The 25,033-nt window shown below is 40.5% G+C and overlaps 1 protein-coding gene across 2 annotated transcripts in view; it reads left to right on the forward strand.

Annotated features, from left to right (window-relative positions):
* LOC131240149 (probable cyclic nucleotide-gated ion channel 5) overlaps positions 1-25,033 on the forward strand; it is a 96,191-nt gene that overhangs the window by 59,830 nt on the left and 11,328 nt on the right. For both annotated transcript variants that reach the window (XM_058238220.1, XM_058238218.1), the window contains one exon: positions 10,760-11,061. In XM_058238220.1, coding sequence (XP_058094203.1) covers positions 10,760-11,061 — 302 coding nt within the window. The remainder of the gene's footprint in view (positions 1-10,759; positions 11,062-25,033) is intronic.

A 25,033-nucleotide genomic window follows, 5' to 3' on the forward strand; every position in this document is an offset into this window, starting at 1 on the left:
TGTATCAGTTCAGTTAGATAGCGCATAGATTAGGACCCCATACAAAGGAAACCTATGTGCACATGTTTTTTGTAATATTTGATTTCTAAGTGTGTACTCATGTCTTTTTTAACAATCTCTAAAGTTTTAATGAAAAATTCAACCAAATTTTCAATTTTTTCTTATGTTACCCAACAACAACGATATGTTACACGATATAACCGATATATCCCATGCGATAACCGATATATATCCATATCCCAAGAGTGCGATACCTTATGCGATTGCGATATTAAAAACATTGCTCATATGTCGTCAGAGACCATAGACACTCTCATAGGATTAGGATATCGGAAGTGAAAGAAACTTTAAGAAAGATGAAAATAGGAAAGGTCCTCAGATAAGATGATATACTAATGGACATTTGGAAATGTATGGGACATACTGGGTTATTTTGGTTGACAAAGTTGTTGAACAAGAGTGTAAGCTCAAGTAAAATAATTGGATGAATGGAGGAAAAGTACCATGGTATTTATTTATAACAATAAAGGAGGAAAAGTACCATGGTACTTATTTATAACAATAAAGGAGACAGATTAGATTAGGAGCCATATTTAGAAACTTAGAGAGAGAGAGAGAGAGAGAGAGAGAGAGAGAGAGAGAGAGAGAGAGTAGAATTAAGCAGAAACCACCACCATTCTAATACATTTGATTTTGCTCTGATAAAACGCCCTTTGAAGTGCCCCTATTGTGCAATCATTGTCACCGAGTACATTTTAAGAACACTTAATCTAACAGTCTCCCGCTTGCTATCGTGGAGATCATCCATGAAATCGAAGAGTTGGTAGCAAGCTTGGATGTATCTTTTAGGGTCATTTTGATGGAGGGAATTTGAATGCTGAAGTATTCTAATACCCGCTACCTTCACAATTCCTATGTTTGGAGGACAACGGGCTTTGAAAATCACAACACAATTTAAATGCTCATTGGCCATTGTAATACCCAAAAATGGGTACTTCTGATTTCCAAATATATGATGGAATTTCACTCCAACACCCACCAAGGATTTCCCAAATCTCGCCTTAAGGTCATTGGACCAAAATGATTTTTTTTTTTTTTTAAAGAGGGAGAGGCAAATAAAGTTGTGGGACCCACACGATGGAGGGTCTAAATCAATGATGACATCAATGGAAGGCTAGATCACCCATCCAAATTGATCTTTTGAAAGGTATAGGCAATCAAAGGTGGGACCACAAGATGAATGTCCAGATGAATGTCCGGACTGTTCTTAGTATGATCAATATGGACCATTCATTTTTCTATATATTGATTAGAGGTTAGGATCAATCCAACCAAAAGTGATTTTTTGGGAGGGATGCACAATCAAGGATGGGACCCACATGATGGATGTCATAGATGATTGGAACATATGCAGCATGATCAATACGGACTGTCGATTTCCCTAAATATTGATTGGAATATTAGGATCATTTAAATAAAATGTTAGAATCATTCAACCAGAGGAGTTTTCTAAGAAGGATGGGCAATTAAGTTGGTACCCACATGATGGAATGTCTAGATCAATGATTGGATCATTTGTAGTATGATCAACGTGGTCCATCGATTTCCCTAGACAATGAATCAACGGTTAGGATCAACCAATGGGAGTGATATTTTCATTGGGATGGGCAATCAAGGGCAGGAACCAAGTGATGAATAATCTAGATCAATGTTCGGACCATTTGCATTATGATCAATATGGACCATCTATTTCCTTAACCATTGACTAGACGATTAAGATCATCCAACAAAGATAATGATGGGCAATCAAGGGTGGGACCATATGATGGATGGTCTAGATCAATGATTGGACCAATTGCAGGATGATCAATATGGGTGTTCATTTTACTAACCTTTGAATGGATAGTAAGGGCTCGTTTGGATACCACCAAATAAGTTACCTTTTCCACTTACAACAGTAGATAATTAACTTATTTGAGATAAGTTTGGTTTAAGATCACTTATAGTTATAAGTAACTTTTCTATTTGAAGTTACTTAATCACTTTAGTTTAACAAGTAGATATCAAGATAAGCTACTTGAGGCATAAGTAGCTTATCCTAAGTAACTTACGATCCAAATGCCCCCTAAGGATCTTCAAATAAAAGTGATTTTCCATGGGATGGTCGATCAAGGGTGAGAACCACATTATGGACGGTCTAGATCAATGACTAGACCATTGTATGATCAAAATGGGCCGCTCTCATTTCTCTAGTCATTGTGGGTCACGTGCAAATTTTGCTCTTGGGCAACATCCAATGCAACCATCAATTTGATAGCATGATATAGTAAATGAAAATCTAGGCCATCCAAATGGCCCCTTAGTTGTGTTTAGTAGAGGTGAATAACATCACGACTTCCCTTACCACACAGAGAATTTTGAGGTTATACTGGGCTGTTGGTGTAGGTAATGAATAAGAGTCATTAACCACATGTAGTTGTATAAAATCTTAGGACGAAATCATGTCCAAACACACCCAATCCTAAAATAGAGATTCTTTCACTTGACAGAAAAGAAAAACAATGCAATGACCAATGAATAAATAAAGCTCTCACCAGTTTTGATGGCCTAGATCATGTCCCATGTGTGGAAACATGCAATTGCATGAATCCTAGCCTAAGACTTGTAGAAAAGATAAAATGTCCCAAAAAGCTGCTGGACTTTTTTATGTTTATTGAGTTTTCATATGAAGGAAAACAAAAGAGAAGCCCTAGCACTATCCTTTACCTCACATTGAACATAAAATATGTGCTGGATGTTATAATCTCAACCCTATACTCTTTATTTAAAGGAAAATGACTAAAATACCCCCATCTATTTAAATGAGAATAAGCATAGCAAAAATAAACTAAAATTCATCCAAAAATATACCAAAATAAGTAGACCCTAAAGACCCTTTTGTGGATCCAAAAGTTTACCATGGGTGCCACAATATGTGGTCCATTGATGGGTCTACGGATTTAGCCTATTATGGAGGATATTTGGGCCCCTTTCCACGCTATAATCCACCCCAAAACTCCTCAGCAAGCACATCAACCCGATTTATCAACATTTGAAAGTCCACATCCTCATCTGCTACACTTTTTTTTTTTCCTTAAATTTTTTTTTTCACTGATAAATGTGATGCATTTATAAAAAGCAATGCCCAATTATACAATACAATTGATTATGGGCTTGCTATTTTATGCGATTTGTATAATTATCCATTGTCTTGCCGTTGGTCCTCTTATCCTTTTGGTCTTGTGAAACTTGCAATTCCTAACCATTTATTTTCACATGAAAAAAAGAAGAAGAGGCAAGTGATATAATGTCAAAGCTCATTTTTTTTGGCATCAGTTGCGAGTTTCAGGTTGTGCAAAAAGTGCAAACAATGGAACTTTTCCGTCTTGTTAATATCGAGAACATAATATGAACTGAAAAGAACTAAAAGCATCCATGCTACCATTCCTCTCCTTTGTCAGGTTGGTCTATATGGTTTCTTAACCTTTAAGTGATGGGGACATCACATGCATGCACACGTACGCCGCCCCCCTACGCACGAACGAGTGCCTCACCGTCAATTTGGATCGATGATGACGTTTAGGGAGGCCCTCCTAGCTGGAAGACGGAGTTTGGTTCCTTGGAGTGGGCCCGATGATAAAGTAAAGTCCATCATGAGATCTCATAATTGGGACCCACTAGTCGGATTAAGTCCATATCTTAGGTTTTGCTTATTTATGTTATTTAGAACATCATGAACGCTTTAGATTTCTTTGTTTGGTTTTTATTTTAGTTTACTTCATCGCTAAGTAATAAGTTGCGTACATGGTGCGAGTTTAGGGGTATAGGGTTTTCTTTATAAATAGGCACCCTTTGTAGTTCTTTTGGATTGATTGAAGCTTAATAAAAATTCCTACTTTATTTTTCTACTCTCTTTGTGAGTTGTGGAAGAATTTAATCATGGGTGTGAAGCTCTCCCTTTTTGAAGGGCTAACTACGTGGTGTGAAGCCACATCTATCCCCATCTGTCCCTACCATCTCCCATCCATATATCTCATCTTCTACCATCATTATTGCTTTGAATTTTCCAGCCTTTTGCAGCTATTCATCCCCCTACAACCAGTTTTCAGAATCTGGACCTGTAGGAGGGCTGAGACTTCGACGGAGCACTATGCCTCGAGCTTACGTCAGATCGTCGTCAAACATGGAGGGATTGAAGGTCTCCCCTAGCCGACCAAGGCCTAGGTGTCACTTTGGGGAGGCGGGCTTCCATCACACGTGCGGCCAGCCCACTCGCGCACGTGCGTCAGCCCCGTGTCACCATCTGCACGCAGGAGCTTCTGATTTCCAAACATATGATGGAATTATTTGAATGTGTAAGCTGAATTCTTGATCTAGCCCTAACATGTGTGGGCCTATACCCGTGCAGATTCCCCTTTACTTGAATGTTTGAACTTTTTCATGGGATGTGGAATTATTATGTGATCGTTTTGCATTAGTCTGATCTAAGCCTGAATTCTTGCATATCATATTAAAATTTCATGTCCTGCATCAAATTTGGTATCAAAGCTTAGAGTTCTTATAGGGGAATACATTACTTGTTTAGGGTTAGGATATTTGAGTCCTTCATGCATCCAGTCCATCACATGTAGCTTTTAGGAGTCCATAGTCCCTTTTTGTCAACTATATTACTGGATTTTAGTAACACTGCATAGTTCCCTCATATAGAGTTTCATAGGATCATTTAATCCTATTTAGTTACATACAGTCGTCCTAGAAAGTCCTTAGGTGGAGTTAGCAAGTGTATGCCCACACGTACGGGTCATGGTTTTGGCTTGCACCCTACACTAAACATGGAACAACTACTAGAGTCACTAAACAAGCTGTCCCAGCAGATCGAGTCTTGGGGTAAGTGCTTCGAACAAAGCATAAATCAATGCCTTGACCAAATAGAGGCCTCCCTCAGGACAAACCCCACCATTAGGGAAGATGGCCAATCTCAGGTAGGTGGCCAGGATGATAGACTAATGAATGGAGGTGGCCAAGGAATCAGTCATGGGCGTGCACCCGTACCCCCACCCCATGAGGGACATCGACAATTATTTTGAGGGGTACAACATGCGCGGCCTTGTGGCTAGAGAGAGTGCATCAGAGGCTAGTGTCGAGTTACCCACTGAGGCCATTGCGGTAGTGGATGCGTTTCGTGATGTCATTCCTGATGATCTACTAGATGAGTCTCCCCCTAGGAGGGATATAGAGCACACCAGAATATGGGACACCGTAATACCTATAGCCGAGTTTGCGTTTAATAGTTCTGTTGATAAGTCCGCAGGTCTCAGTCCTTATGAAGTCGTTACTGGTTATAAACCTGAGAAACCTATTGATCTTGTCCCTATGTCACTATCGCATAGGCCGTCAGAGCCTGCAGAGTCTTTTGCGCATCACATTCATTCATGGCATCAAGAATTCAGGCAGAAGATCGTGACTAGTAATGAACATTACTCACTTTCCGCAGACCAACATAAATGTTTCAAGGAATTCAATGTAAGGGACTGTGATGATCCGCATCAGGCTAGAGCGGTACCCTCAGGGAGCTGTTCGAAAATTACACGTGTATAGCGCTGGACCATTCAAAATTATAAAACGAAATGGTCTCAATGCATATGTAGCAAATCTTCCACCCTCCATGGGAATTAGTTCCACATTCAATGTAGAGGATTTGGTTGCATTTCAAGGGGTCATTGATGCATTGTCCAGCCTTTGGCCTAACTATCCTGATTCCCCAGGCCTTTCCCTTGATTTATGACCCCCTTTGGACTCATTTTTCCAGCCTCTACCTCCCATACATACCCTTCCCGACCCATTTTTCCTGCCTCTACCTCCCATACCTACCCGTCTCGACCCATTTTTCCAGCCTCTTCCTCCCATAACTACTCTTCCTGACCCTTCTTCCCAGCCTCTGCCTCCCATACCTAACCTTCACACACCCAGAGAGGAAATAGAGGATATCATGGACCATCAGATAGTTTCAACGTCGGATGGCGGGGTTTCAGAAGTACTTGGTTAAATGGAAGTCATGCCCAGCTTCAAACAGTATGTGACTCACTGAGGAGGAGCTTCAGAGACCTGGTCCTGACATCCTGGAGCGGTTCAGGAGTTTTATTTTGCCAGTGGTGAAATCTTCGCGGCCAGGGAGAATTGATGGGGACATCACACACGCACAGGCATGCCGCCCCCCTACGCACGTACGCACGAACGAGGGCCCCACCGTCAATCTGGATCGATGACGACGTTCAGGGAGGGCCTCCTAGTTGGAAGACGGAGTTTTGGTTCCTTGGAGTGGGCCCGATGATCAAGTAAAGTCCATCATGGGATCTCATAATTGGGACCCACTATTCGGATTAAGTCCATATCTTAGGTTTTGCTTATTTATGTTATTTAGAATATCATGAACACTTTAGATTTCTTTGTTTGGTTTTTATTTTAGTTTACTTCATCGCTAAGTAATAAGTTGCGCACATGACGCGAGTTTAGGGGTATAGGGTTTTCCCTATAAATAGGCACCCCTTGTAGCTCTTTTAGATTGATTGAAGCTTAATAAAAATTGCTGCTTTATTTTTTTGCTTTCTTAGTGAGTTGTGAAAGAATTTAAAAGTGGGTGCGAAGCCCTCCCTTTTCGAAGGGCTAACTACGTGGTGTGAAGCCACATCTATCCCCATCTGTCCCTACCATCTCCCATCCATATATCTCATCTTTTACCATCATTATTACTTTGAATTTTTCAACTTTTTGCAGCTATTCATGCCCCTACAGCCAGTTTTCAGAATCTGGACCTGTAGGAGGGCTGAGACTTCGGTGAAGCACTACGCCTCCAGCTTACGTCGGATCGTCGTCAAACTTGGAGGGATTGGAGGTCTCTCTTGGCTGACCAAGGCCTAGGTGTCACTTTGGGGAGGCGAGATTCCATTACACTTGCGGCCAGCCCACCCGCGCACGTGCGTTAGCCCCGGGTCATCATCTGCATGCAGGTGCTTTCTCTGGGTCAAGTTTTCCTTTGGTTTTCTTCTTTTCATTCCTATTTCCTAAACCCTATCCTTAGTTTGCATTAGCCCTAATTTATTTGCCCATTTTTTCACCCTAGGGTTCCTTGAATTGAGATTAGGGAATCCCTTGGATTAGGGCCTGTTTGCTATGCATGTGTGGATGATTTTTACTTCCCTTTGAGCATCGTTTGGTCCATAATTTTTATTGATCCAGCCCTAACATGTGTAGGCCTGGACCCATGCAGATTCCCCTTTACTTGAATGTTTGAACTTTTGTGTGGGATGTGGAATTATTATGTGACTGTTCTGCATTAGTCTGATCTAAGCCTGAATTCTTGCATATCATATTAAAATTTCATGTCCTGCATCAAATTTGGTATCAAAGCTTAGGGTTCTTATAGGGGAATACATTACTTGTTTAGGGTTAGGATATTTGAGTCCTTCATGCATCAAGTCCATCACATGTAGCTTTTAGGAGTTCATAGTCCCTTTTTGTCAACTATATTACTGGATTTTAGTAACACTGCATAGTTCCCACATATAGAGTCTCATAGGATCATTTTGTCCTATTTAGTTACATATAGTCGTCTTAGAAAGTCCTTAGGTGGAGTTAGCAAGTGTATGCCCACACGTACGGGTCATGGTTTTGGCTTGCACCCTACACTAAATATGGAACAACTACTAGAGTTACTAAACAAGCTGTCCTAGCAGATCGAGTCTTGGGGTAAGTGCTTGGAACAAAGCATAGATCAATGCCTTGACCAAATAGAGGCCTCCCTTAGGACAAACCCCACCATTAGGCAAGATAGCCAATCTCAGGCAGGTGGCTAGGAAGATAGACCAATGAATGGAGGTGGCCAAGGAATCAGTCATGGGCGTGCACTCGTACCCCCACCTCATGAGGGACATCGATCATTATTTTGAGGGGTACAACATGTGCGGCCTCGTGGCTAGAGAGAGTGCATCAGAGGCTAGTGTAGAGTTACCCACTGAGGCCATTCCGGTAGTGGATGCGTTTCGTGATGTCGTTCTTGATGATCTACTGGATGAGTCTCCCCCTAGGAGGGATGTAGAGCACACCAGAATATGGGACACCGTAATACCTATAGCCGAGTTTGCGTTTAATAGTTCTGTTGATAGGTCCACAGGTCTCAGTCCTTATGAAGTCGTTACTGGTTATAAACCTGGGAAACCTATTGATCTTGTCCCTATGTCACTATCGCATAGGCCGTCAGAGCCTGCAGAGTCTTTTGCACATCACATTCATTCATGGCATCAAGAATTCAGGCAGAAGATCATGACTAGTAATGAACATTACTCACTTTTTGCAGACCAACATAAATGTTTCAAGGAATTCAATGTAAGGGACTTTGTGATGATCTGCATCAGGCCAGAGCGGTACCCTCAGGGAGCTGTTCGAAAATTACACGTGTATAGCGCCAGACCATTCAAAATTATAAAATGAAACGGTCTCAATGCGTATGTGGCAAATCTTCCACCCTCCATGGGAATTAGTTCCACATTCAATGTGGAGGATTTGGTTGCATTTCAAGGGGTCATTGATGCATTGTCTAGCCTTTCGCCTAATCGTCCTGATTCCCCAGACCTTTCCCTTGATCTATGGCCTCCTTCCGACCTATTTTCCCAGCCTCTACCTCTCATACCTACCCCTCCTGACCCATTTTCCCTGCCTCTACTTGTCATACCTACCCATTCCGACCCATTTTCCCAGCCTCAACCTTCCATACCTATCCGTCCCAACCCATATTTCCAGCTTACCTACTCTTCCTGACCTTTCTTCTCAGCCTCTGCCTCCCATACCTAACCTTCACACACCCAGAGAGGAACTAGAGGATATCCTGGACCATCGGATAGTTTCAACGTCGGACGGCAGGTTACAGAAGTACCTAGTTAAATGGAAGTCACGCCCAGCTTCAGACAACACGTGGCTCACCGATGAGGTGCTTCAGAGACTTAGTCCTAACATCTTAGAGCGGTTCAGGAGTTGTATTTCGCCAGTGGCGAAATCTTCCCAGCCGGGGAGAATTGATGGGGACATCACACCCCCCCCCCCCCCAAAACGCACGTACGCACGAAGGAGGCCCCCCTAGCTAGAAGACGGAGTTTTAGTTCCTTGGAGTGGGCCCGATAATTAAGTAAAGTCCATCATGGGATCTCATGATCGGGGCCCACTAGTTGGATTAAGTTCATATTTTAGGTTTTGCTTATTTATGTTATTTAGAACATCATAAACGCTTTAGATTTCTTTGTTTGGTTTTTATTTTAGTTTACTTCATCGCCAAGTAATAAGTTGCGCACATGGCGCGAGTTTAGGGGTATAGAGTTTTCCCTATAAATAGACACCCTTTGTAGTTCTTTTAGATTGATTGAAACTTAATAAAAATTCTTGCTTTATTTTTCTGCTCTCTTAGTGAGTTGTGGAAGAATTCAAAAGTGGGTGTGAAGCCCTCCCTTTTCACAGGGCTAACTACGTGGTGTAAGGCACATCTATCTCCATCTGTCCCTACCATCTCCCATCCATATATCTCATCTTCTACCATCATTATTGCTTTGAATTTCCCAGCATTTTATAACTATTCATCCCCCTACAGCCAGTTTCTAGAATCTGGACCTGTAGGAGGGCTGAGACTTTGGCGGAGCACTATGCCTCGACCTTATATCGGATCATCGTCAAACTTGGAGGGATTGGAGGTCTCCCCTGGCCGACAAAGGCCTATGTGTCACTTTGGAGATGCGGGCTTCCATCACACGTGCGGCCAGCCCACCCGCGCACGTGCTTTAGCCCCGAGTCATCATCTACACGCAGGAGCTTTCTCCGGGTCAGGTTTTCCTCTGGTTTTCTTCTTTTCATTCCTATTTCCTAAACCCTAGCCTTAGTTTGCATTAGTCCTAATTTATTTGCCCCTTTTTTCACCCTAGGGTTCCTTGAATTGAGATTGGGGAATCCCTTGGATTAGGGACTGTTTGCTATGCATGTGTGGATGATTTTTGCTTCCCTTTGAGCATTGTTTGGTCCGTAATTTTTATTGATCCAGCCCCAACATTTGTAGGCCTGGACCCGTGCAGATTCCGCTTTACTTGAATGTTTGAACTTTTGTGTGGGATGTGGAATTATTATGTGATCGTTCTGCATTAGTTTGATCTAAGCCTGAATTCTTGCATATCATATTTAAATTTCATGTCCTGCATCATTAAGTAAAGGGTTCAAGGAGTTAGTACCACCATCATGAAAAACTAAATTATCCATGTTTAGAAGGGATGGATTTGTGCATTAAATGGAATTGCAGATTGATGTGTTAACTATTTTACTGCATCATCATTTGTAATTTTTATTTGAAATGACAGTTTTGCTTGGGTTTATAATTGCAAATATGTAATTGGGAAGATTTAATACATGTAATGTACTGTTAAGAATTAATGAATGATATTGTCAATTGTTGGGCTTCTGTAGATTGGAGGTGGATATTTATAGTGTAGCTTCAGATATGTAACAACTGAAAAATGGAAGAAAAGCAAATAATCTTTTTTTCACTGTATCTATTACACAAGAGTACTGACCGCAAAACCTCAATTATTTCTATTGATACTGTTGTTATGTGCCTTTTTGAATACCATCAGTTAAGCTGTCATGTAAAACAAGGTATGTATTTAACATTTGTTGATTGGTATCTTTGCAGATAGTTGGTGCTTTCTGGTACTTGTTAGCTGTAGAACGTGTCGATGCCTGCTGGCATTTAGCTTGTACTGGTTTCAAGGACTGCAACGGAAATTACTTATATTGTGGTAACTGGCATATGGAAGGTTATGATAAGTGGAACACAGCTAAAACCGGAATTCTTAGTAGCAATTGTTCTGCTTCTGATGACTCACCATTTGATTTTGGAATCTACAGTCAGGCTCTGTCGTCTCGAATTGTTGAATCCATATCATTCGTGTCTAAATATTGTTACTGCTTGTGGTGGGGTTTACAGAATTTGAGGTAAGCCACTGTTTTTTGTTTTTTTTTGGTTTTTTTTTTTTTTTTTTTTTTTTTAATTTTAAATTTTTTTATAAATATTATCACCATGTCATTGATCTTCTTGATTTGACAAATCATTAACGAAACTTTCCTGTTTTAATTTTCAAAATGTCAAGCAATTAATTGTTTGATTCTACCTTTTTGAGATCTCATCTTTTCTGATGAGATAAGGTGCCTTTAGGTTATGTTATTATTTGGTAGTAGGTTGATTGAATGGGCAGCCTAAGAGTAGCCCAACAGGGTGTAGTTTGATGGAGAGCCGATGAGATGGCTTGACCATGTGCTATTAGAACCAAGATGGCACTGATAAAGATGAGGTTAAGTCCTAAAAGGGCATGGATCCAGGTGGGAGAAGGGATATGAAGGCTAGTCTTACTGTGGGATAGGCCTTTGATAGGAGTGCTTGGCAAAACACAATTAATAAAGATGACCCCAAATAGCTGGGACAAGGTTATGATGATGATATCGTGAATTTAATGGAATGGCCAGTTTCACAGAAATACAGTGAGTTCTTGAACAAATTGTATGTGAATGTAGTGTACCATTGCTAGAAGATCCTTTGCTGTGGTTCTGGATTTGGGGGTGTGTTTGGGTAGCGATCACCAATCAGGGTTGTGGTCCTTGCTTTGCACCAATGGGGGTGTGATAGTCCGCACATGGCTACAATGTGCAAAGACTACCAAAACAATGACAACGATCTACCTAATTGCATACTAAAGTCATTTTCTAAAAATAATATCAAGATAAAGTTATTTTATGAAAATGCTTTCGAGTGAGATGTAGCTCATTTGAGTAGATAGCAAAATTTAGACATCCAAGGGAAAACTTCTAATTGATCCATCAAATCTATGTTTCAACCTAGAGAAATTGTTTCTGTTGGTAAAGCGTGATAAACCACGTTTTTGGATGGATGCTGGTTGGGTGAGATTCTTTTTCCGGCTTTGTGTCAGGTCGCTCATGATTGGCAAGGAGAAAATGGTTATAGGCTATTATGAGCTGGTGTGGCTGATGTGATCTGGAACATTATGTTTCAAAGAAGCCTGTCTGATGAGGAATTGATTCATATTGTGACTTTAATGGGCAGGTTGTGCAACGTGCATATTGACAGTTTGATGGACATACATGTTGACAGTTCGTTGGAAGATGGGAAAGTTTAGAAATGGTCGCCAAGTAGTAAATTCTTGACCAAGTCTTTCTTCAAGTTATTATTGTTGTAGGGTTGCGTCCCTCCTTGTGCTAGTGTTTTGAAGGCCCTTGCTCCCCCAAGAGTTAAGTTTGCTTGGGTGGCTACGACAAACAAAATTCTAAAATTGGAAATTGAAGAGACTTAAGTAACTGGTCTTCCCCGACGTGTGCCTTACCACATTATGTGTAGGAAAGAATAGGAATAATTGGATTGTCTTCATCCGTAGTTCTTTGGCAAGAGATATTTGGAACTTTTTTCTAGCTCCTTTTGGAACCTTGTGGATCTTCAATAATTCCATTGGTGAAATTGGTGTTTGCATGGTGTGAGAGGCCATTTAGTAGGTTGTATGGAGATCCTCTGCATTTTTTTTTTTTTGGTGAGCGCGAGTCCAAAGTGCAATTTGAAGTGGGAGCAACACCTAGTTGGATGCATCATGTCCATCCAACTAGGGCCAAGGCATGAGTTGTTTTATGTTAGTTTTTCTCCTAAGAAAATCTTTTACTACAAGTCCATAATTAGGATGCTTGAGTCCTCTGACATTCCATGTCACCATGATCTTCATTAGACACACAATTGATCCTCGTCCCTTCTCTCGATTCTTCTACTCGATTTTGATCCGTTCTGCCACTTCGTCATAATTAACCAAACAGTTCTCCACTGCTTGAACTTCCATTGCCCCTCTTAGAACTCCATCCGTCTCCTCCAACTCAACAGAACTCTTATGCTGCTCCTAATTATTCTGTCAGAGGACAAACCAAAGTTACAGGCTTACAGCTAAGGTCCCCTAGTGACTGATCCCTACCTTTTTCATTCAAGATCAATGCTTCCCTCCATCTTTTTCTGTAGGTTCCTAACTCCAACCATGAAGGCGACCTTTGACCCATCCGCATTGCCCACTTTTTTAACCTATTCAGCCTAGCCTCCCTGGACCTTATTTCAGAGAGGATTGGGGCTATAGATCCAGTGGCAAGTGGGCTCCTTTAGGAAGATAAACACACCATCTATGCTAGTTTTGCATCTGGCTTGTCTTAGCTTGCACACTCTTCGGCCTATTGCCTGTATTCTGATCATGCTCAGTGTTGGCAATAACTCTCTGCACTACCCGATTCTCAACCACCAAGGCCCCTCTTGTATTTGGTGTCCAAGCCCAAACCCATTTTCTCCTTCACCTCAACTTTGGTTGTCCTCATTGCATTCCACGCCTCAATAAACTTGAATTCTACACTGGAGACGTGTGAGACAACAATCTTATGTCTCATGATAGTAAAAGAATTGTATCTTCTTTATCTTGCATCTTATAAGAGTGCAATAAAATTGAAAAAGCACGCGTCCTCTTAGATGGAATTAAATATGCCAATGTGTCTAACAACAATCTTATGTCTCATGATAGCAAAAGCATTGTATCTTCTTTATCTTGCACCTTATAAGATTGCAACCAAATTGAAAAAGCATGTGTCATCTTAGATGGAATTAAATATGCCAATGCGTCTAAATGCGTCAACCCATCATCGTTCATGCTTTGACTTTGGGATTAAGATGTAACATCCCCTGTCATTGTGCCATTATTTCCATCCGCCCCACACAAGGTTTTTCGTATCCGTAATGGTGGCTGTAACGGTCATCACCATTACTGATACGGGTATTGGCCGTAACGAGCGATCTGGATGCGTGACGACCGTTATGACTCTTGTAATAGTTGAAAAAGAATTTTTATTCGAAAAATTTTAGAAAAATATTTAGAAAATCTAGAATAATGTAAATATTCCAAATATGTGTTCATTTTTTGTTTTAAACATGTTTATGGTAGCGTAACGGTCTACTCTTTGGTGAGAGTGTTGTATCTGGTTGTCTGGTGAATTTATGAACTTGAGTGTCTCTAATATTTACACATCACAATCAAGCATTGGAACTAGAAATAGGAAAAAAGGGCATAAATACCACTTTTTTTTTTGGTGAAAAAAAGGGTCTTCGGAGCTTTTATTTGCCCAAATTGCTTCGATCTACGTTTTAATCCTAAAAACTATAGTAAGAGCGGTCGAAATCTGTTGTAGAATAGTCTAGTAAAGTTTTTGTAATAAGTGAAAAAATGAGGAGAAAATGGATTTAAATAGGAAAAAAGTGGTTGTTCTTTGACCGTTACGGGGGTAATGGTCTTTATGCCTCGTAACGGCCCCAAAAAATCAATTGCCCCATTTCACCCAGTATCGCGTAACAGTCACGTCCGTTACCTGTACTTATCGGCCTTTACGACCATATCGTAACGGATACGGAACACCTTGACCCCACATAAAGTGCCTCTTTTTAATGCCTCTTGCCTATTTTTATAAGAAGTGACTCGTATAGATCTCAATGATGCCCTGTCCACCTTATCTAACACATGGTGACTATCAGGCCCATGGTCCACAAATGTATGGGCTCCCTCTTCCATGTCAACTCTAATCTTCACTGCGACTCCTATGCCATAATCCATAACCTCCTTTCGATTCTTGTCATGAATCACGATGACGTCGCTCGAACGAGTAGCTAGAGCATGCCAGAGATCCAAGTCCACCCTTCTAGTAGAGCCTTCCCCCTCCTCTCATATCTTCATAGCGCATCCCATTCCTCAACCACGAGAGGAACAACACCTTAGAGTTGGTCATCAAGATATTAAAAAACAGTTATGTTACGGCCACAATGGCTGTTATGCATTACGTAATGGTAACAGTGTTGCTCGTTACATGATATGGGGCTGTAACGCCTGATTTGGAAAAAAAATGGCTTGTAATGGACCTGTAAGGGGCCTTAATGGATCGATATGGGGCCGGAATGTTTTTTTTTTCGTTAAAAAAGATTTTTTTTCCCTATAACGATCGTTACAACCCGTATCATAACTGCTCATGGTATTTAAATGCTTCCCTATAATAGGGTCCAAGGTGGCGTGGACATCGCCTTGTTGAAGGGAATTGAAGAATTTGTGAACTTACTCAATTGCCTTTAAGTTGACGTTCCAATCAAGGAAGAAGAGGATGGAATGGTGTGGGTAAAAGATAAGTTGGGGTGCTTCTCCGTTTGGTCATTTTATGAGTTCCTCTGGAGCTTTGAGAGGAGGGAGACTAGTAATCATACAAGTCATATTTGGCATTATGGAGCCCCTCCAAAGATCGCAACTTTTGTGTGGCTTGTAGGTAGGGCAAAGATTCTTACTATCGACAATATCCAAAAGAGGTCCAATGTGCTCCTGAATGTGTGCGTTATGTGTATGGAAAATGCCGAATCCCATCATTCATCTCTTCATCCATTGTGCATTCGTAGAGATGGTATGGAGTTGTCTCATAGGTTCCTTTAATATATCATGGGTTATGCTTGAATCAATTAGGGACCTACTCTTGATATGGCATGGTGTTCGGCTTGATCGAAAGCTTCGAGTTTTTTGGAGGTTGGTTCTTTTGGGTGCTTTGTGGTTTATACACGGGGAAAGGTAAGGAAGGTGCATCCTAAACGAGGGTAGTAGGGCTGAAGAGGCTGTTTCCAAACCTAAGCACCTCGTAATGGATGGGGCTTCTTTCTTTGCTTATGTTCTTTTTTGCTTTGGCTTCTCCTCCTTCTTCTGCATTTTTTTTTGTGCACTGTCTTGGTGCCCTCTTAATAAATTGCTTTGTTAATCTTTAAAAAAAAACCATATCATAATGCCCATAAGGTTGGCCTTTACGACCAACGTTATCATTATTGAATACCTTGTTGGCCATACAATTAAAGAGGATCTGCACTTTCCCTACTTGGCCAAGACAATGTTCAATTCATTTTGGATCAATGTTTAGAACGTATTCAATGCACAAACGTAGGGTTTATGTGTCCATGTCCCTGGCGTGAAGAGGAACACCCCATATTTTGAATAAGCTAATCTCCCTTATGAACCCATGGTCTTTCTTTGTCGAAAAGAACTCTTCACTGGTCCATTTGGGATTTCCCATCATTCCATTAAAATTTTATCCACCTCCCTCTTTAATGGGACCATAAAGAGGACTGATGGCGCAATCGGCTGATGGGAATGATCTGCCCAAAAGTAGTAACCTTCAATTTAAGTACGAGAACCACAAACAAAGTAGAGAGAAAAATCATGAAATTTTATCCAATTCAAAGTTGCCTTGAGACTACTCATGTAAGGCCCTAAAATAGGCTCCTTAGATGTACAAAGATGGTAGGTTCATAATATCAATTGACGACTAATGACTTATTGCAAAAATGAAGAAGTAATGAAAAGATGCTTAAGGAATAAGAATGAATTTAAGAAAATTTGACTGATTGATTTTGCATAACTAAGTAGGAGGCTTGTGCCTCCTTATTAATGGGCTAGCGAACGAGAAACTTCTGGTAACCACCTTAACGCATGGACGATTTGGTCGTTGAGAATCTCAATGATCATATCTATAGGTATCAAAATGGTCAGAAGTGTGATAGCTTGTTCCTACCATCCTTAGCATGGTGCTCACGATAGATGGATCTTTCACACTAAAAGTAGGACTGATAGGTAAATCTGGTGGGACTTCTAAAACATAAACATTGACACTAATCTTCTTTTTTATTGTGAACTGTCTTGCATTGTGAGGATGGAGCTTCTTTGAGAATCTGGGGGGTAACCATTGAAGATGAATATGGCCATAATCATGCCGCCTTCTGCAAATTCAACAAAACGACATCTCACACTTGCATGTTGCTTATAAGTTTCATTACTTGCAGTGATATTATGTTGAACTTCATCATGCACTTGCTGCATATGGTGGATGAAGTCATCAACTTTTGCGCTTACTCTTGACTCTATGGTGGGTAGAGGAACCAAATCAATCGGAATACGTGGTTGTATACTAGTTACTACTTCAAAAAGTGACATCCCTGTGGACCTGTTAATTGAGTTATTATAAGCAAAGTCAGCCATGGGTATTACTATGTCCCACATAGCTGTATAATCGTATACAAGACTCCGTAATAACTTTCCCAAGCTATGGTTGACTACATCCGTTTGACCATCGTTCTGAGGGTGGTAGGCACTAGAGAACTAAAGCTTGGTTTTTGTTGTTGCACAAAGAGTTTTCCAAAAATAACTTGTGAACTTAGTATGACGATTAGACACAATTGTCTTTGGAAGCCTATGAAGACGAACAATCTCTTGAAAAATAATTGAGCAATCCTGAGGGTGTTTGCAGTATTCACACATGGTATGAATGAGTAATCTTTGAAAGTCGCTCTGCCATCACAAAAATTGAATAAACTTTTCTAGCGGTTTTTGGCAAACATAAGACAGCTCATGTTGAGATCTTCCCACGCAGCATGTGGGATCAACGGTGGTTGATACAATCCATTTTTTAAAAACCTTTGGCGAGATGGTTAACCCTGTATAACTGGCAGATCTTTGTGGCATCTGATTTTGATGAGGCTAAAGGTATCTATTAGGACTAGGGCTTTATCACGCCCCAAGTGACCACTACACCTACAGGTGTGTAACTTCCTCACAATATACTTGTGGATGGACATATTGGGTAGGCAAAGTTGCTTCCCTTGGAACAAGTAGTCATCGTGAATTTTGAAATGTGGATGCCTCACATGCTCTCCACTAAGAATGCCTGTATAAATACGTTTGAAATCTTTGCTGGTAGCATATTCACACCGCATCTCTTTGAATCCTGGAATAGTGACAAACATCAATGACAATAAATGCACATGACAACTCAATGCGACAACAATGTGGTTGTCCTTTCCAGCCTTGTGACAGATGACAAAGGAGAACTGAACATAACTGCTTCACTTGACACGGTGAGCGTTCATTTTCTATCAAGAGTTTAGATACTTGAGTGCTTCACGATCGGAGTATATGACAAATTCCTTGCCAACAAATAGTGACAACAATGCTGTAGAGTCTAAACAACGACATAAAACTCCAAGTCATAATTGGAGTACTGCCGCTTCGCATCAAAGAGCTTTTTGGGAAAGAAGGTTGTTGGATGGCCCACTTGACTAAGAACTCTACCAATGCCAATGTTGGAAGCATCACAACTCACCTTTAATATCTTCTCAAAGTCTGGAAGGAACAAAACCGAAGCTTCGGTCATCTTATCTTTGATCGTATCAAATGCTTTTATTACCACACTAGTCTATCTGAACTCTTGTTGCTTCATGCAATCGGTAATTGGAACTATGATGTTGCTGAAGTTCCGTACAAAATGTATGGAAAATGTGGTGAGGCCATGGAAACTACGAAATTTAGAGATAGTAGTAGGTGTCAGCCAATCAACAATGGCTTTCTCCTTGGCGGGATCCACCTCTACACCTTGTGATGAGACAGTGTGCCCTAAGAGGATGACGAATGTACTCATGAAGGTGCACTTTTTAAGGTTGATGTACAAGCACTCGTTGTGAAGGACTCCAAAAATAAGACCCAAGTGATTGAGGTGCTCCTTCCTCGAATTACTGTAGACAAGAATGTCATCAAAGAAAACGACAAATATGCCAATAAATTGTGCAACAATTAGGTCTTGATGGGCATGAAAGTGCTAAGTGCGTTTGTGAGACTGAATAACATGACTAACTGCTCGTAGAGACTGTCCTTCGTCTTGAATGCTATCTTCCCTTCACCTTGTGATGAGATAGTGTGCCCTAAGAAGAAGACGAATGCACTCATGAAGGTGCACTTTTTAAGGTTGATGTACAAGCAATCGCCGCGAAGGACTTCGAAAATAAGACCCAAGTGATTGAGGTGCTCCTTCCTCGAATTACCATAGATAAGAATGTCATCAAAGAAGACCATGACAAATTTTCCAATAAGGTGCAACAACTGGGTCATGATGCGCACAAAAGTGCTAAGCACATTTGTGAGACCGAATGGCATGGCTAACTACTCGTAGAGATCGTCCTTCGTCTTGAATGCCGTTTTCCCTTCTTCATCAAATTAGATGTGGATCTTGTTGTATCCACTGTGAAGCTCAATCTTGGAGGTAATGCTATCACCTTACATTAACTCTAGCATATCATCAAGTCGGGGAATAGGGAAATGGTGCTTCACCATGATTTTATTAATGCTCGGTTGTCCACACGCATATGCGAAATTCTATCCTTCTTGGGAGTAAGGAGGACTAACATTACACATGGGCTTAGGCTCTCTCCGATGTCGCTCTTTTTTGGCAACTCATCAGCTCGACGCTTCAATTGAGCATGCATTGTTTGACTCATTCAGTATGCTGGAAAGTTAGGTAAGGATACTTCGGGAATCAAATCCATGACATGTTGGATATCTCGCAGTGGAGGCAACTCCTCAAGCAGATCACCAAGGACCAAATCTTGAAAGTCATGAAGCATGGATTTTACTTCATTAGGAATAAGCTCATCCTTATCAGTAACAGTCTCTTGCACCTATTTTGTGACTAGAGTGAACATTGTGCATTTCTCTTTGCTCTCCTCTTCGAACTTTCGCATGGTGAGAACACGTGAGTTGGGAAGGGAAGCTGATGTTGATGATGGGGGTGTAGATGAAAGAGGTGATGTAGGCTACAATGTGCGATGGTGGATCTGATGACCTTGCCATATGAGAGTTTGCATGTTGGCCTCACCGTTGCTTTATACCTTTTGATCAAAGAACCAATGTTGACTAAGAAGGATGTGGGTGACATCCATTGGAATTATGTCGCACTAAATATCGTCGTAATAGATGCTGATTTTAAAGGACACCAAACACTTTGAAGTCATGGGGATGGTCGTGTCATCAATTAATGCATCTTTATATGGTTTTGGATGCCTTTCAATTGGAAATTTGAGCTTATCAATTACCTTTTGTGAGATGATGTTCATCGCACTGCTGCCATTGATGATCATGTTACATAACCTATCTTGGCATTTTATCCGCATATAGAAAATAGTAATCCATTGCTAGTCTTCCTTTTCCTCCTCAATGGTGGTAAGGAGGCAACGTATGATAAGAGTGTGGCCTTCAACCTCAGCTTTGTCCCAAGGTATCCCGTATCGGTATCGGTTGGCGTAACGGTGTCCTCCAAAACCGATACGGATATGGGGGCGTAACGGCCCGTAACGGCGCAAAATTTTTTTTTTGCCAAAAAAATATGAAAAAATATGGATTAAATCCAGAATATTCTAAGCATTCCAAATATGCATTCATTTATAAATTGGAACATGTTTATGGTGGTGTAACGGTCCACTCTTTGGTGAGAAGTTGTATCGGACTGTCTGATGAATTTATGAACCAGATAACCTGAATTTGACTACAAAATTCATATATTTAATTTTCTAACTATCTACTGTCAATGATAGATATATTAGAATGAATGTAAAATGAAAATATCTTACATCAGGTGTTTGTAATTATTTTTGAGGAATTTCTCGAACATACCTGTGGTCCTGTGCAGTGTGGTGCACCATGCACGTGACTGTGATGATTCTTGTCTATGACTTGTCATCCTCAAGTCAAGAATATTAAAAAATAAAAAATAAAAAATTAGTAGTGTCTGATATACTCCCTGCAACTTGATTAAGGATTACTTGATTGGTTGTCGGGGGAGCTATTTTAAATACAAGTTCGGCAGTGTCAAGTGTGTACTCGCGATCTTGCAATAATACTGTTGTGAGCTGTCTGCTGCAACAAATACTTACCTTAACACAAATATATACTCACAAGTCACCACCAAAATGAAAATCTGCTTTTTTGTGGTTGCTCGACCTCCACATCATCGTCATCGTCACCATCAGGCTGAGGCTGTCCAATAGGTGTAGGTGCTACATATCCATAATATCCAGTGCCAGAAGGAAATACTAGATCAACGAAACTAGAGGATGACTGATCCTGACTAGGCAACGACTCTGACCCGGAATAAGTATCCACCGGTGCCCGTCGAATAGCCATACCGGTGCCCATACTCAGGCCTGTTGAGAATCTTGAGATTGAGAGTGCGTCTGTGATGAGTAACTTGGATTTGGATCGGATATCTATAATCATATGGATATTGATCGGAGGGCTACTCCAACATGAATGTGATGGAACAGGCTCGATAACCATCATAATTCAATTCACCATAAGAATATCCATCATAATAACCAAGACCATGAGCCTGCTGATGTTTCGAACCTCTCGGACCCGGTGCACCACTAGATGTACCCACCTCCTGCTGGCTGTATCGTGACTCGGTACACTCATAAGTCCGACCTCGTGTACCACCTCGTCGCTGTTCATCGACATCGTGATCTGTAGACGGCTGTATAGGGCACTGAGCAACACCAGAAGTGCCAGCACCAGGGGCAGGGGGGTCATCGTCTTCATCCGACACGGTCACGCTACCACTGCTCGTACTCTTTTGTTGATCTTGAGCCGTATCTGTACGTGGCATAAACGCTGCCCCTCTTACTGGGTCCAACACATCTGCACGACTCTCTTGTTGCGCTCTGCGTATTTCTGGGTCATCAATTTCCAATTGTTCACTATCCTCTTCAATTTGTTTTTCCCTTGTTTCCAACCAAGGTAGAAGTGGGTCATCCTCATCATAAATATTATCCAAGTTTATTGGACAGTAGTCTCCGTCATCAGCAGTTGTAATGCTCCTATGATGTCGTCGCATTCTTAGTTTTATATTGTAGTGCATGAAGACAAGTCTATCTAATGTTCTAGTCTGCAATTTATTCCTATTCTTTGAATGAATGAGTGCAAAACAACTCCAATTCCTTTCGCAACTAGATGAAGATGTTGTCTGGCTCAAAATTTCTACTGCAATTTTTGGAGAGCCTTCGTACTCTCTCCGAAATTAATCCACCATTCGGCCGGTTGCAATCTAGATACTGCATGCTGTGCAAGAGCATCTCCAAAGCTACCAAGGCGATTTCCAAATGTATCTAATTCATTTAATGCCTTTATTTGCAGATCTAAGTCAGGCTCTAATCTCTTTATCACATTTTTTAGCCCGACACGAACTTCATCATCCGCAACAAATGATTGGGCATATCTATACCTAGGATTTAGGTAATAACCTGCTGCATGAAGATCGTGATGGAGTTGGTTTGTCCATCTCTTGTCGATCATCTTCCAATAAGTCTGCCAACTTCTACAATCACGTTGAATTACAAGCTTTACCTTATCCATGGCATCATATAGGAAGCCCATGGTAGGTGCTTCATCGGATTCAACAAGACGGAGTACCCTCATTAATGGCTCCATCACCTTTAGGATCGCCTTGACCTTCTTCCAATATTTGTTGTCCCGTATGGTGTTCACAACTTCGACCGGTATTCCTGATGTCTTCTTCCCATGTTTTGTGTTGAGCCATTCTCGGGAAGCGAACATCTCACTCAACTCTTCTCTATGCTGTAATAAACTCTCTAATGCTATAAAGTTTGTTGCGAATCTAGTCGCCGCAGGCCTCAACAACTCTCGTCCTTTCGTAAACTTTCTCATTATTGCAACTACTTGATTATGGTTGTAAATAAACGTCGTCACTTCCCTTGCCCTTTCGACCATTTCCTTAACATTCTTCTTCTTCCCAATATCTTCCAATATAAGATCAATACAATGGGCAGCACATGGTGACCAAAAAAGATGTTTTCTCTTATCCATCAACATATGTCCTGCAAGCTTATATGTTGCTTCATTTTTTGTCACAATCGGCAGTTTATTATCCTGTGCAATCTCGTCAACACCTTTATCCATTAGTTCATTAATATAAGTAGAATTTTTGGTTGCCTCTGAGGCATCAATTGACTTGTGGTATATAGTTCCTAAGTGGCGGTACACTATGAAGTTGATCATGCTGCGTTTGGTTGGGCTAGTCCAACCATCACACATGATTGTGCATCCTCTGGCTTGCCATACAGGTTTAAAGGTAGCCACGTATGCTTTCACATCCACATACTCTGCATCTGTCCATTTCCCCCTAATCTCCTTAGCCGTGGGAGCTTTTATTCCTTCACCTGCTTCTGCTGCTGCATCAATTACCACCTGCCAATATGGAGAATTGGCTGCGTTAGGAGGTATGTTGGCATGTATAAATAACTTTGCTGCTGCTCTACCTAATTTCTCAACGGAAGTTCTACTCCACATTTGTTTTATCTTCTTTTGTTTAGTTGATTCTTTCCTAAATAGGATTGGATCAATAGAGGGTCTCCTAGGCTCATTTACTTATTCATCCAAACGTATAGGGGCATCATGTGAAGATGTCTGTCGTCGGCTCCCAAACATACGTCGTAACCCACCAAACCTACCCCCCCACCCCCACCTGCAGAAGTAGTTGCACTTCCAGTTGCACTCCCACTCCCACTCCCACTGCCCCCCCTGTATCACGCACTGACCCATGCGTGCCAAACATGCGGCGACGTTCTTCCTCTTCACGAGCTAGACGTAAGCTCTCTCTCCTAGCTATAGTAAGTTCTCGATCTGAATCTTCGTCAGAATCAATAATATTTTCATCACGAACGCCCATATATTCAGGACCAAACACTTCCTGTTGAGCTGCATCTAAAACATCATCTTTCTTCTTTTGTACAGCAACACATTTACCCTTCGACTCATCCAGACTAGCTTGCATTAAAAGCATTATCTCTTTCGGTAATCTAATACACGCCGCAACTTGACCCTTTCGATGTGCCAAATGTTGTTTGAGACGGGTAATTCCACCAGTCACTAGTCTATCACAATACTTGCACTTCATTTGATGCCTAGTACCACCAACCCTCTCACAATGTTGCCATCCAATATCATCACTTACTTGTTGTTGGCCAGATCCAGACATTTCTTTAGGCTTAGGTAGACACTAGATAATTAGATTTGAGTATGAGTGTATGACCTATGTTAATAAAGATAGATTTTATATTCTAACTAAACCCTAAGAAGCTCCAAGGCAAAACCTGTCCAATATAAGCAAATAAAAACATAAAGTCACTAATTCGAAAATAGAAAAAAATTATAAAATGACACCCCAAATCTGTAAAATACACATTAACATGTTCTACTATGATTAACATATCACATGGCATGATTAAAACAGTAAAACAATCATTAAAAAATTATTTTTTAAATTTAAAAAAGAAGGGCCATAATTAATGCGTAAATAGAAAAAAATATTAAAAAATTATAAAATGGCACCCCAAATCTGTAAAATGCACATTAACATATTCTACTATGATTAACACATCATATGGCATGATTAAAACAGTAATACAACCATTAAAAATTGATTTTTCGAATTTTTAAAAAAAGGGGCAAAATTCATGCGTAAATAGAAAAAAATATTTAAAAAATATAAAATGGGACCCCAAATCTGTAAAATGCACATTAAGATGTTCTACTATGATTAACATATCATATGGAGTGATTAAAACAGCAAAACAATCATTAAAAATTGATTTTTCGAATTTTAAAAAAAAGGGGCAAAATTCATGCGTAAATAGAAAAAAATATTTAAAAAATATAAAATGGGACCCCAAATCTGTAAAATGCACATTAACATATTCTACTATGATTAACACATCATATGGAGTGATTAAAACAGCAAAACAATCATTAAAAATTGATTTTTTGAATTTAAAAAAAAAGGGGCAAAATTCATGCGTAAATAGAAAAAAATATTTAAAAAATATAAAATGGGACCCCAAATCTGTAAAATGCACATTAACATGTTCTACTATGATTAACACATCATATGGAGTGATTAAAACAGCAAAACAATCATTAAAAATTGATTTTTTGAATTTTAAAAAAGGGGCAAAATTCATGCGTAAATAGAA

Source organism: Magnolia sinica, chromosome 3, assembly GCF_029962835.1.
Source record: "Magnolia sinica isolate HGM2019 chromosome 3, MsV1, whole genome shotgun sequence".
In the NCBI taxonomy this organism is placed as follows: domain Eukaryota; kingdom Viridiplantae; phylum Streptophyta; class Magnoliopsida; order Magnoliales; family Magnoliaceae; genus Magnolia; species Magnolia sinica.